At 51.0% G+C, this 13299-nt stretch overlaps 1 protein-coding gene across 1 annotated transcript; it reads right to left on the bottom strand.

Moving 5' to 3' along the window:
- Positions 1–11669: 11669 nt before the first annotated feature.
- Positions 11670–12602, bottom strand: LOC118701258 (olfactory receptor 14C36-like). The gene has a single exon (XM_036405890.1). The coding sequence runs from the start codon at positions 12600–12602 to the stop codon at positions 11670–11672; it is 933 nt and encodes a 310-aa protein (XP_036261783.1).
- Positions 12603–13299: the final 697 nt, after the last annotated feature.

Genomic DNA, 13299 nt, shown 5'->3' with positions numbered 1-13299 from the left:
CCCCACCTGGCTGGCCCCTTCCTTTGCTGACAGCTCTGCCTCCTGCCTGCCTCTGCCTGCCCACACAAAGCCTTCGTCTTGATATCAAAAGGGTTCATTCAATTTTTACTGTGCCTGTGAATTTTAGCACAGGAACAAGGCATGCAGGTGCTGCTTTCCCAGGAAGGATGGCTGGAAGACAGGAAGATATCTGCCTCAAGAATGTAGTGGCAGAAAAAAGAAGGACTGAAACTGGGAACTTGGAGTGGGTTTTATGGTAATGAGTAAATTGGAATACACATTTAGCAACGCTGGTAGAATTACATGTCCATATAAGATTGGGGCTATCCCTCACTAGACCTCAGGCCTGAATAAATTATACCCTCTTAAATAGGAAATTAGTGTTAAGGAGCCCTATTCTGATATTTCAGAGACTTGGTGACAGCAAGGCCTCACAGAACAAGAAGTCAGCTGTGAGACTGTGCAAACTCATGGAACAAAGGGTCCATTGTGACTCTGCAGAACCCCATGGAACCAAAATCCATTTTGGCACACTGGGGCTACATTGAACCAATTGTGATACACCACTTGGTGATACTGCAGATCCAAGGACACCATTGTGACCCTGAGAAACCTCTTGGAACCAAGGGGCCATTCTGACTCACCAAGGCCTTGTGGAATCATGGGTCCATTGTGACACTGTAGAACCAAGGAGACTGCTGTGGGCAGTGTGAAAGCTCATGGAACCAGAAATCCATTGTGACACAGCAAGGCCTTGCGGAACCAAGGGTCCCTTGTTAAACTCTGTGGCCTCATGGAATCATGAGCCATTGTGACACAGAGTGGCCACATGGAGCCAAGGGGCCACTGTGACACCGCAGATCCAAGGAGACCATTGTGACTGAGGAACCTCATGGAACCGAGAGTTGATTGTTCCACTGTGGAGCCGGTGGAACCAAGGGGACCGCAGTGACTTTGTGGGGCCTCATGGAACAATGGAGACTATTCTGACACTTTGGGACCCACTGGAACCAAGGGGCCATTATAGCATGGCAGGGCCTCATGGAACCAAGGGGACTACAGTGAACCCTGGGGGTCTCCATGGGATGAAGGGTCCAAGGAACCAAGGATACCATTGTGACACTCTGGGGCATCATGGAACCAAAGGTCCATTGTGACACAGCAGGGCCTTGTGGAGCCAAGGGGACCACAGTGACACTGCGGGGCTCCATGAAAGCAATGGTCTGTTGTGACACTTTGAGGCCTTATGGAATCATGGAGACCATGGTGACACCAAAGGCCTCATTGAAACAAGGGGCCATTGTGACACTACAAGGCCTCTTGGAAGCAAGGAATCATTGTGGTACCATGGAGCGTTGGCAGGCCAAGGGGCAGTTGTCACACTGTGTGGCACCAAGGAGTCCATTGTGACACTACAGGGCCCCATGGAACTAAGGATTTGTGGAACAGTGCTGGAACACATGGAACCAAAGGTCCATTGTGACACTGCGGGGCCTCATGGAATCCTGGAGGCCATGATGACGCTTTGAGGTCTCGTTGAATCAAGGGGCTCTGCAGGGCCTCATGGAACCAAGGAGCCCCTTCTGACATTGTGAGTCCTCATGGAACCAAGGTCAAGTGTGACACCATGGAACCAAGGAGACTGTTGTTGTCTGGTTTTGGCAGTACAAAAGCTCATGGAACAAAAAGTCCATTGTGACATTCTGGGCCTCATAGAACCAAGGAGACTGATATGACACTTAGGGACCCACTGGAACCAAGGGGCCATTGTGACACCACAGGGCCTCATAGAACCAAGGAGCCATTGTAGCACAGCAGGGCCTCATGGAATCAAGGGGATCACAGTGACCCTGTGGGGCTCCACAAGGGGCCCTGGGGCTCTGTAAGGGGCTGTGGGGCTCCATGAGACCATGGGGCCGTTCTAACTGTGGAACCAAGGATACCATTGTTATACTATGGGGCATCATGGAACCAAGGAGGCCATTGTGAACCAGCAGGGGAACCTGCTGAGACTATTGTGACACTTCAAGGACCACTGTGGAGCTGCAGGGCCTCGTGGAACCAATGAGACCATTGTGACATGGCACAGCCTCATGGGAGCAAGGGGCTGCTGTGACACTATGGGGCCTTATAGAACTGAGGGGCCCTTGTGACCCTGTGTGGCACCATGGAACCAAGGAGAGCACTGTGACACTGCAGGGCTCCGTGGAACTGGGAACTCGTGTGGCAGGGAGGAGCCCAATGGAACCAAGGGGCCATTCCGTACTTCAGGGCTTCACGGAACCAAGGTGCCATTGTGATACTGCAGAACCAAAAGAGACCATTGTGACACTGAAGGGCTTCATGGACCAATGAGACCATTCTGGCACTCTGAGTCCCCATGGAATCAAGGGGCCATTGTGACACCACAGGGCCTCATAGAACCAAGGCAGCCACTGTGAAACTGCAAGGTCTCATGGAAGCAAGGGGCCATTGTGGTGCTGCAGGGCCCCAGGGATCCAAGAATATGGAACAGGTCTGGCTGGCTGGGCCTCCTGGGGGCTGCCTGACCGGTCCAGCTGACCTTGGCATGTTGAGGATCACTTCTCATCAGCCACTGAAGCCCTGGAGTTGTGTGCTTTCCTTCCTGTGGGAAAGAACTGTCCTTCTCCTCCAGGGGTTCATGGCTGAAATTGGGATCCCTCCTCCAAATGTGATTATATCCAAGGATTATTCCCGTATGTCACCTGTCAGGACAGACAGCTCCAGCTGGTCTTGGTTTTTTGGGAGCCAACTCTCATCTGCCTTCAAAAAAGAGGGGGCCTGTCATTTTCTTCCCATGCAAAAAAAACATCTTTTATGTGCAGGCATCCATGGCCAAAACTGAGGATCTACCTCCAAAATTCCTTATATCCAAGGATGGCTCCCAGTTAAAAGCTTCCAGGCCTGTTCAGGTTCCCTTGGCTTCCTGAGGGCCAGCTCTCATTATCCTTTGAAACATTGGGGCTCTGTACTTTCCTTCCTATGGAAAATAACTGTCTTTCTTGTCCAGATGCCCATAGACAAAAGTCTGGTTTGGCCTCCTAAATTCTGTCTATCCAAGGATTCTTCCCTGACAACAGGTCTGGCTTGCCTTGGCATCCTTGGGGCCGCCTCTAATCAGCCTTTGAAACACTGGGATCCAACCTTCCTTCCAGGAACCCATGGCTGAAATGGAATTCCACCCCTAATACTCCCCAGATATCCAAGGGTTGCTTTCAGACTAAAGCTGCAAGGACAGGCAATTTGAGGTGTCATGGGACCAAGGGTCCATTGTGAAACTGCGAGACCCCATGGAGCCAAAGGTCCATTGTGACTTTGCAAGGCCTCATGGAATCATGGAGACACAATTAAGACACGTCACAGCCTCATGGAACCAAGGAGACCAATGTGACACGAACAGGACTCATGGAATCACGGAGACCATTGTGACACTGTGAGGCCTCATGAACCAGTGAGACCATTGTGACCCTGGGGGTCCCCACAGAACAAGGAGGACCATTGTGATACTGTGGGGCCTTGTGAAACCAAGAGGCCTTTGTGACACTGCAGGGCTGAATGGAACCAAAGCTCCAGGGTGACACAGAAGGGGCTCCTGTCATCAATGGTCCATTGTGACACTGTGGAGCCAAATGAGACCATTGTGACACTGCAAACCCTCAGGGTCCAAAGGTCCATTGTGACACTGCAAGGCCTCATGGAATCTTTGGGACCATTGTGACACTGCGGGGCCTTCTGGAACCCAGAGGCCATCGTGACACTGCTGGACCCCATGGGATCAAGCCACCATTATGGCACAGCGGGGCCCCATGGATCCAAGGCACCATTGTGGCACTGTAGGGCCCCACAAAACCAGGGGAACACAGAACAGATCTGGCTGGTTTGGCCTCCCAGGGGCTGCCTGACTGGTCCAGCTGACCCTGGCATGTTGAGGGTCTCTTCTCATCTGCTGCTGAAGCACTGGGGCTCCGGGCTTTTCTTCCTATGGAAAAGAGCTCTCCTCCTCCTCCAGGCACACGTGGCCAGAACTGGGATTCCACCTCCAAATTTCCTTATTATAACAGAGGAAATGTATTGTATTTGAGTATCTGTATAAAGGCTTTGCCCCGGGAGGTCCCGGTTGTCCTTGATGGGCTGCAGCTGCGATGTCCTTAATTGGGCTGCAGCTGTGACCAATGAAGATAACTGGGATAAAAGGGGGTGGGTTAACCAGACAGGGAGAGCCTTGGAGGTGCCCTGAACTGAGAAAGATGCAGAAGAAGCTATCTGTGCTGTGATGATCTGCAGCCATAAGAACACACCAAGGAGGGATGGGATTTAGAAATCTGATAACAACAGTATGGGACTCCAGAAACAGAACAACAACACCTTATATCCAGCGATTGTTCCAATAGGAATATTCCAGGACAAGTCTGTCTTGCAGTGGTTTTACAAGGGTCACTTTGCATCTGTCTCAAAAAACACTGGGGAAGGCTCCGTGATTTCCTTCCTATGGAAAAGAACAGTCCTGCTTCTCCAGGTGCCCATGGCTGAGATTGGGGTTCCACCTCAACAATTCCCTATATCTAAAGTCTGGTCCCAGACAAAATCTTCCATTCCTGACAAGTCTTGCTGGCCTTGGCCTACTGAGGCTCTCCAAACACTGGGGCTCTGTGCTTCCTTCCTATAGAAAAGGAAGGAAAGTACTTTTAGTCCAGGTGCCCGTGGCCAAAATTTGGGTTCCACCTCCAATATTGCCTGTTGTGACAAATTGGAGGAGATTGTTGGCTGGAAACATTTCATATGTGGGGGAGGAAGGGCAGGTCCATCTGTGCCCTGCCCTGGAACACCAATCCCCCCAGAGCCTCTATCCCAGCCCAGCAGTGGCTGCCAGTCCCTGGCACAGCACAGGCAATGCTCCACAGCCACCTCTGCAGCCCCAGCCCAGCTCCTGAGGGACCAAATGAGCCCAAGCCCCACCTGGGGGAAGGGCCCAGGGAGACCAAGGGGTATTGAAGGCTGACCACAAGGCAAGCACACATCTTGATCCTGCATCCTCTTGGAACTTCCATCTGAACACTGCTGGAATCCAGGAGTTGGAAGCTCTGTGAGTGCTTCTCTAAATCTTATTTGTCTTTTTCTTATTCCCTCTTCTTCAAAATTTGAATAACTTAAAATGGAACAGGCTTAGAGTTTGTGAAGTTGAATGAGCAAAGTTAATGTTATGAGAAATGTTTCTTGTTGATTGAATGTTGTAATAAACCTTTTGCCAAAGTTTCTCTGATATTCTAAAGTTACCAGTAAAGTTCCTGTTTTGTTGTTTAGAGCTCCTGAGAATCTCTTGCTGATATTTCTCCAGTGTGTCCAACTCAGTGTACACAAACAATTGTAATTCCTTTTAAATGTCTCCTTGAGAGAGTTTTTTAGTGGATTTGGGTCAGGGCTTGTGTGTCCTGCTTGGCCCAGCCCAGGCAGGGCTTTCCCAGCCACATTCCACACTCCATTGCCCAGCTGGAGCCCCTGGTGCCTCTGAGTTGTGCTGCCCCAGCCCCAGGGACGCTCTCCTTGTCTGCCCATTCCCCCACGGTCTCTGGGCAGGGATGGCCTCACTGGGGGCTGCTGACATCCTCAGCAACTTGGAGGCTGCTGCTGAATTTCACTGCTCCAGAGGCTTGATCAGCCTTCAGCACTTCAGTGCAGGAATTCAGTGTCCCAGGGCTCATTAACATTCAGAACACCTTAACAAGCCAAGTCTCTGGGAATCATTTGATTTTAATTTTCAAGTCCTTTGTGGTTAATTAGACAGATCTCAGTAGTATATCCAAAGTGAATGCAATATATTTAAAAAAACAGTGAGAAAACATTTTTAGGTCCTCTTTAGGTTTTTTCCCTTGTTAATTCATTGACATGTGCAATCTCCAATTGACACTGAATCCAAGTACCTCCCCATGCAATTGGAATAGATATGAAAATCCAGACCCTTCATGGCTCACAATCAATCAGACTCGGTCCCTGCCCCCACCCCACCATTTCCCCCATCCAAGCCCTGGCACTCAGAGCAGCCTTGTGCAAATCTGAGCTCCCTCCAGCCCAGGCTGCACCTTCACATTTCAGCTCCTTGGCTCCAGCTCCCACCCGCTTTCCTTGGAGAAGGAGCTGCCCGAGACACAGAGGGATGTTCATTTCTTGTCAGCCAACAAAGCCAAGGGAAGGCACAGCTCCATCAAATGCAAAAGTCATTCTTCTCCCTGGCTGTGCTATGCCCCTGATCCCCACAGCCTGTCCTGTTTCCTTCATCCCTGCATTGCCAGGGACTCTCGGACAAGGGAGCTCTGCTCTGGGGATGGAGGGAGGTCCAAGTGCAGCCACTGGAGTGGGAACCACAACTCATCAGGTTTGTGTCCTTTGGGGATCAGGAACTGGTGAGACTCAGAGGCACAGAAAGTTTTTCTTCATGGCCAACAGACCATGGTTGAACAGGACACAATTTAATAACAATCACGCTCTTCCCTGAGCTATGAGCAACGTCCCAGCAGCGTCTGATGAGTCCACCATCCACAAGGGATTTCCATACTAAAAGTAATTTTTGACAAACATGTCTCTGTGATAGATATAAACACAATTAGATTCTTGTATCAGAATACTCATCCTGGAGTGGGGGCAAAACAGCTCCAACAATTCCTGATTTGCAAAGCTGTCAGTGGTGGATGGAGAAGGGAGGTCAGGCTGCTCTTGGTGTTGAGGAAATGCTGAAAGCAGCCTGACTCATTTCATCTCCTCCTGTCCTGGCTGATCTCCCCTCTTTCCCCTTCCACCCATTGGCTTTTGTCTCCCACCAGGCCCCCGGTGAAGAGCCTGGCTCTGTGTTCTCCATCCCCTCCTCGCTGGCACTGCCAGGCTGGGATGAGGAGCCCCTCAGCCTTCCCTGCTCTGGGCTGGACAAGCCCAGCTCCCTCAGCCTCTGCTCACAGCCCAGGGGCTCCAGCCTCACCTTGGAGGCCCTTCCCAGCATGGACAGCATTGGACTTGTTGGGAGAAACTGAGAGGGGGAGCTGGGGCAGAGTGACCAACCCAGTGACCTGACACAGCCCTGCTGGGATGTCACACAGCCCCAGCTGGGATGTCACAGCCTGCTCTGTGAGCTCACAGCCCCTTCTCTAATGTCACACAGCTGGTCTCTGATGTCACAGACAATTCTGTGATGTCATAGTCTGCTCTGTGATGTCACAGCTGGCTCTGTGATGGCACAGTTGGCTCTCTGATGTCACAGAGGCAGTCTGTGGTGCTTCTCCATGACCTCATATATCCCACTCTGTGATGTCATAGCCCACTCTGTGACCTCATGTTACCAGATGATCAATTCCCTACACCAGGTGAGCTGACACCTGGAGCTTGTTCTCCACATCCCCAGGCCTATGGAAACCACACAAGGCCCATTGTGTGAGAAGGGGAACTGGAAGTTCAGCAGCCTCAGGGTCCTGCCAGCTCAGCCAGGCCCACTGGAACATTGGGGTCCACGAACACCAGGGACCACCAGAGAGACCCCCAGGACAGAAGAACACATGGGTACAGGGGAAGGGGGAATATGCTAATGATTTTGGGGAAATGATTATCATCTGTATGTTTAGTCCAAGACATTCAATGAATATGTGTGCAAAATACAGAAAATAAACAGAAACTTTCCTGTACTCAGCATGCACGGCTTTGGGAGGAGCTCTCCCCCGTGCATCCAGCTGAATAAAGAATGCTGCTTCTTAATGCTACACTGGGGTTAAGGAGTTTTCTGTTTCACTGAATTTTTGGTAACTCTCCCACTGCCAAGGAAAGCTCTGTCTGCTGCTGTTCACAAACAGAGAAGGGCTGGGGGCAGATGTGGGGCTCAGAGGCGGCCTGGGGCACAGTGACCATGAAATAATCAAGTTTTCAATGTTCTGTGAAAGAAGGAGGGGCAGCAATAAAACTCCCATACTGGAATTAGGAAGGGCAGACTTTGGCCTGTTTAGGATGAAGATCTGGGGAGTACCAAATTGGGCACTGATTTTTTAAGGGAAACAGCCCTTAAAAACAAAGAGGGCTGGGAAGGATGGACACACTTGAAAAAAGTAATCTTAAGGGGGAAGGAGCAGCCTGTCCCAGTGTGGCAAATGATGAGCTGGTGATGAAAATGACTGTCCTGGCTGCCCATGGAGATTTTGTGGGAAGTCAAGGGGAAAATGGCCTGATAACTCAGGAAGTGTTTAAGGATGTCATTAGGTTATGCAGAAAGAAAAGTTGATACTTGAAAACTCAATCAGAGCTTAACCTATCAGCTTCTGTAAAAAATAAATATGTTTTTATAAAAAAATTTATAGCAAAAGGAGGGAGAAGGAGAACCTCTACTCTTCATGGGATGAAGTGGGAAATACAATACCTAAAGATAAGGAAAAGTCTGAGCTACTTAACACCTTGTTTGTCTCAATTTTCAGTATTAGGACAGGTTTACGTCAGGACAAGTGTTCTCCTGAGCTGGTAGATGGGCACAGGGAGCAGAACAGCTCCCTGGAATCGAGGAGGAAGCAGTTGGGGACCTGCTGAGCCACTCAGATGCTCACAGGTGTATGGGATCAGATAGGATCCATCCTAGGGGGATGAGGGAGCTGTGGATGAGCTCCCCAAGCTGCTCTCCATCATTTACCATCACTCCTGGTTCAGCAGGGAGGTCCCAGAGCACTGGAGGTGCCAGGGTGAGCCCATCCCCAGGAAGGGCTGGAAGGAGGAGCTGGGGAACTCCAGGCCTGTCAGCCTGACCTGGGTGCCCGGCAAGGTTATGGAACAGATCACCTTGAGTGCCATCACAGGGCACCCACAGGATGGCCCAGGGATCAGAGCCAGCCAGCTCAGTGGATTTAGGGGTGGCAGGTCCTGCCTGACCAACCTGGTCTCCTTTTATGCCCAGGTGACCTACCTGTGGATGTGGGAAAGGCTGTGGATGTTGTGTGCCTGGACTCCAGCAGAGCCTTTGGCTCTGTCTCTGACAGCATTCCCTGGAAAAGCTGCAGCCCACGGCTTGGGCAGGTTCCCTCCTGGCTGGGAGATTTAAGAGCTGGCTGGAGGCTGGGCCCAGAGAGTGGTGGGGATGGTGCTGCACCCAGCTGCTGTCCAGGCACTGGTGCTGTCCCCAGGGATCTGTGCTGGGCCCAGTCCTGTGTAATATCCTCACTGATGATCTGGGTGAGGGGATCGAGTCCAGCATTCACAAATTGCAGATGGCACCAAGCTGGGTGTGAGTGTGGATCTGCTGGAGGGCAGGACAAGAAGACCCAGCCTTAAGCTGCACCAGGGGAGGCTCAGGCTGGACAATAGGAAGGAGTTCTTCACAGAAAGGGTGAGTGGGAACTGGAATGGGCTTGCCAGGAGGGAGGTGGCAGAGTCACTGTCCCTCTCCAGTGGCACTCAGTGGCATGGTCTGGGTGACAAGGCAGTATCAGGGCATTGGCTGGACTTGATGATCCCAAAGGTCTTTTCCAGCCTATTTGATTGTGTCATTCCATGATGATTGGGACACTCTGGGGCCATTGTGACACTGCAGGGCCTCGTTGAACTAAGAGGACCATGGTGACACCGTGCAGCCCCACAGAACCAGGGCTCCATTGCTGTGCTCTGGGGCCAAATGGACCCAGGGAGTGCTCCGTGACACTCTGGGCCCTCGTGGAACCACAGAGGCCATTGTGACACTGCAGGGCCTCGTGTAACCAAGGGGTTTCACCATTTTGACACTGCTAAACCAAGGGGACCACTGGGAGACTGCAGGGCCCAGTGGAACCAAGGGGCCATTCTGACACTGCGGGGCCTCATGGCACCAAGGGGACATTGTGACACTGCAGGATCCTGTGTAACCAAGGGGCCACTGTGACACGATGGGGCCTCAATGAATCTGGAAGAACGTTGTGACACTGTGTGGCCTTGTGGAAACAAGGAGTCCATTGTGACACTGAGGGGACTTGTGGAACCCCAGAGACCATGGGGACAATGTGGGACCTCCTGTGACCATGGGGCCATTGTGACACCCTGGGGCCCCATGGAACCAAGGAGACCAGTGTGACAGTGCAGGGCCTGGTGTAACCAAGAGGCCATTGTGACACTGAGGGGCCCCATGTAACCAAGGACATCTTTGCAAATGTCACCAAGCTGGGTGTGAGTGTTGATCTGCTGGAGGGTCGGAGGGCTCTGCACAGTGACTTCGACAGGCTGGATCCAGGGGCTGAATCCAACAAGGTGAGTTTTAACAAATCCAACTGCCAGGCCCTGATATTTGGCCCCAGTGCTACAGGCTGGGGACAGAGTGGCTGGACAGCAGCCAGGCAGAAAGGGACCTGCAGGGACTGATGGACAGCAGGCTGGACATGAGGCAGCAGTGTGCCCAGGTGGCCAAGAAGGCCAATGGCTCCTGGCCTGGATCAGGAATGGTGTGGCCAGCAGGAGCAGAGCTGCTGTGCCAGCACTGATCTGCCCCCAGCTCTGCACACAGACATTGCTGCTGCAGCTCCAGAGAAGGGAACACAAGGGCATCTCTGGAAAACACTCTGCTGGGAGATCCTTTAGTTCCTTTAAAGCCACAAGGAGTGCAGCCCCTCACCGACACAATCTGTGGCCACAGTAAAGATGGAGAGGAACAAAATGAGAAATGGCAAAACCAATGGCTTTTCTTTGTGGACAATATGAAAAAACTGAAACATGGGGAAAAAAAGAACAAACCCACAACTAAACCCAAAAGCATCATCAAAGGTGATTTATATTACATGGCCTGTCCCTGCTGCAGCCCCGGCACTGCCACCCCCAGGGCTGTGCCCGGCCCGAGAGCACTCAGGCCCTGCAGCAACACCAGGGCCACCAGGGCAGCGGGGCAGGGCCACGGCAGCAGCACTGGCAACACCAAGTGCTGCTGCTGCTGCTGCTGGGCACAGCTGCTGGGCCAGCACTGATCTGCCCCAGCTCTGCACACAGACATTGCTGCTGCAGCTCCAGAGAAGGCAACAAAAGGGCATCTCTGCAGAAAACTCTGCTGGGAGATCCTTTAACCCATTTAAAGCCACCAAGAGCACAGCCCCTCATTGACACAGTCTGTGGCCACTGGGAAGGTGGAGAGAAACAAAAGGGGAAATGGCAGAAACAATAACATTTCTCTGTGGACCATATAGTCAGGCTTGATAGCTAGCTTACAAGCAAAGCTGAGTTAATAGATGAAATAACAATTGATGATTTTAGAGTGTATCCATAGCAAGAAAGAAGAAAAGGATTGGCATGGGAATAGATTAGAAGAGATACATGTAAATTTTTGTTAGGTAGACTAGATGCATATGTAGATGTGTATGCATAGCTTATTAACTTTCTGTAAAACTTTTGCCAATATATTGATACTAATAGCTTTGTTCTAATTAATATAATAAGTTATTGTGATGTAATCAATGACTTAAAATGATGTTTTCTTAAAAGTATATAAACTAGAGAACATGAAATATTAAAAACATTTTCTTCTTTGACCCTAATCACGTCTGTGTAGGTCACATCCAATCTAAGAGTATCAGACAAGATTAATAAAGTAAAACAAAGAAAAAGAACCTCCAAAATGAAACCAACAAGAAGTATCAAAAACAACTTTTATTACAAGTGATTTGCAGAAATTGGTCAGCAGTTTAATGTTTCCAAAACCATCCAGTCATCAGTGTCCACACTGCAGCCTTGAGCTCCTGGTTCCTCAGGCTGTAGATGAGGGGGTTCAGGGCTGGAGGCACCACCGAGTACAGAACTGACAGGGCCAGATCCAGGGATGGGGAGGACATGGAGGGGGGCTTCAGGTGTGAAAACACTGCAGTGCTGATGAACAGAGAGACCACGACCAGGTGAGGGAGGCAGGTGGAAAAGGCTTTGTGCCGTCCCTGCTCAGAGGGGATCCTCAGCACAGCCCGGAAGATCTGCACATAGGAGAAAACAATGAACACAAAACATCCGAATCCTAAACCGGAACTCACAGCAATTACCCCAAGTTCCCTGAAGTAGGAGTGTGAGCAGGAGAGCTTGAGGATCTGTGGGATTTCACAGAAGAACTGGCCCAGGGCATTGCCATGGCACAGGGGCAGGGAAAATGTATTGGCCGTGTGCATGAGAGCATTGAGAAAGGCACAGGCCCAGGCAGCTGCTGCCATGTGGGCACAAGCTCTGCTGCCCAGGAGGGTCCCGTAGTGCAGGGGTTTGCAGATGGACACGTAGCGGTCGTAGCACATGATGGTCAGGAGGCAAAGCTCTGCTGACAGGAAGAAGAAAAGCAGAAAGACTTGTGCAGCACATCCAGTGTAGGAGATGTTGCTGGTGTCCCAGAGGGAATTGTGCATGGCTTTGGGGACAGTGGTGCAGATGGAGCCCAGGTCGCTGAGGGCCAGGTTGAGCAGGAAGAAGAACATGGGCGTGTGCAGGTGGTGGCCGCAGGCTACGGCGCTGATGATGAGGCCGTTGCCCAGGAGGGCAGCCAGGGAGATGCCCAGCAAGAGGCAGAAGTGCAGGAGCTGCAGCTGCCGCGTGTCTGCCAATGCCAGCAGGAGGAAGTGCCTGATGGAGCTGCTGTTGGACATTTGCTGGGGCTGCACATGGGGATCTGTAAGAAAAGCAATCATAAAATAGTTGGGTTTGGAGAGGACTTGAAATATCCCAGCACAGGCTGGGGGCACTTTCCCCCCACTGCCTGCCCAGGGCTCTGCTGCCTGGAGCTGTCCCTGCCAGCAGCTGCTTCCCTGTGCCCAGGGCTGGGCCCTGCCAGGGCTGCCAGAGCCCAGCCCAGCCCTGGGGGCTCAGCTCTGCCCTGCAGAGCCCTCCCAGCTCAGGCAATGCCCAGGGGCAGCTCTGGCTCTGCAGGCTCTGAGGGCAACGTCAGAGTGATAGTGGAGCCCTGGAAAATGTTAAAAATAGTCTTTGAAAATATTGGGCTTTGTGTTTTCTCAGATCACTGCACCTGCATAAGCAGTATGATAAAAGATATAATTGTTAGATGTGATGATTGTTTAGTAATTAAATATAATTATTATATAACCAAAGGAAGAATTATGGGAAACTATGTTGGAAATTTAAAGGGAGCTATGTTTAGCTGAAATCTGTGTATACAATAGATGAATATAAGTTTAATAATTAACATGAAAGTTAAGTAATGATAGTGTATAAAACACCTTCACCTCGAATGTATGGTCAGAATCAGATTTGGGTGGAAACTACCCAAATTCCCAGAGCTCTTGAATAAAAAGCACCACATATAATCGCTTCTGTGATTATGTGTTT

This window comes from Molothrus ater, unplaced genomic scaffold, assembly GCF_012460135.2.
Source record: "Molothrus ater isolate BHLD 08-10-18 breed brown headed cowbird unplaced genomic scaffold, BPBGC_Mater_1.1 matUn_MA550, whole genome shotgun sequence".
NCBI lineage: Eukaryota > Metazoa > Chordata > Aves > Passeriformes > Icteridae > Molothrus > Molothrus ater.
The sequence above is the reverse complement of the archived record's forward strand: the minus strand, read 5'-3'. Positions and strand labels throughout refer to the sequence as shown.

What these genes read in the sequence shown, in the direction of transcription:
- LOC118701258 (XM_036405890.1), bottom strand. Translation starts at nt 12,602, where the DNA reads ATGTCCAACAGCAGCTCCATCAGGCACTTCCTCCTGCTGGCATTGGCA.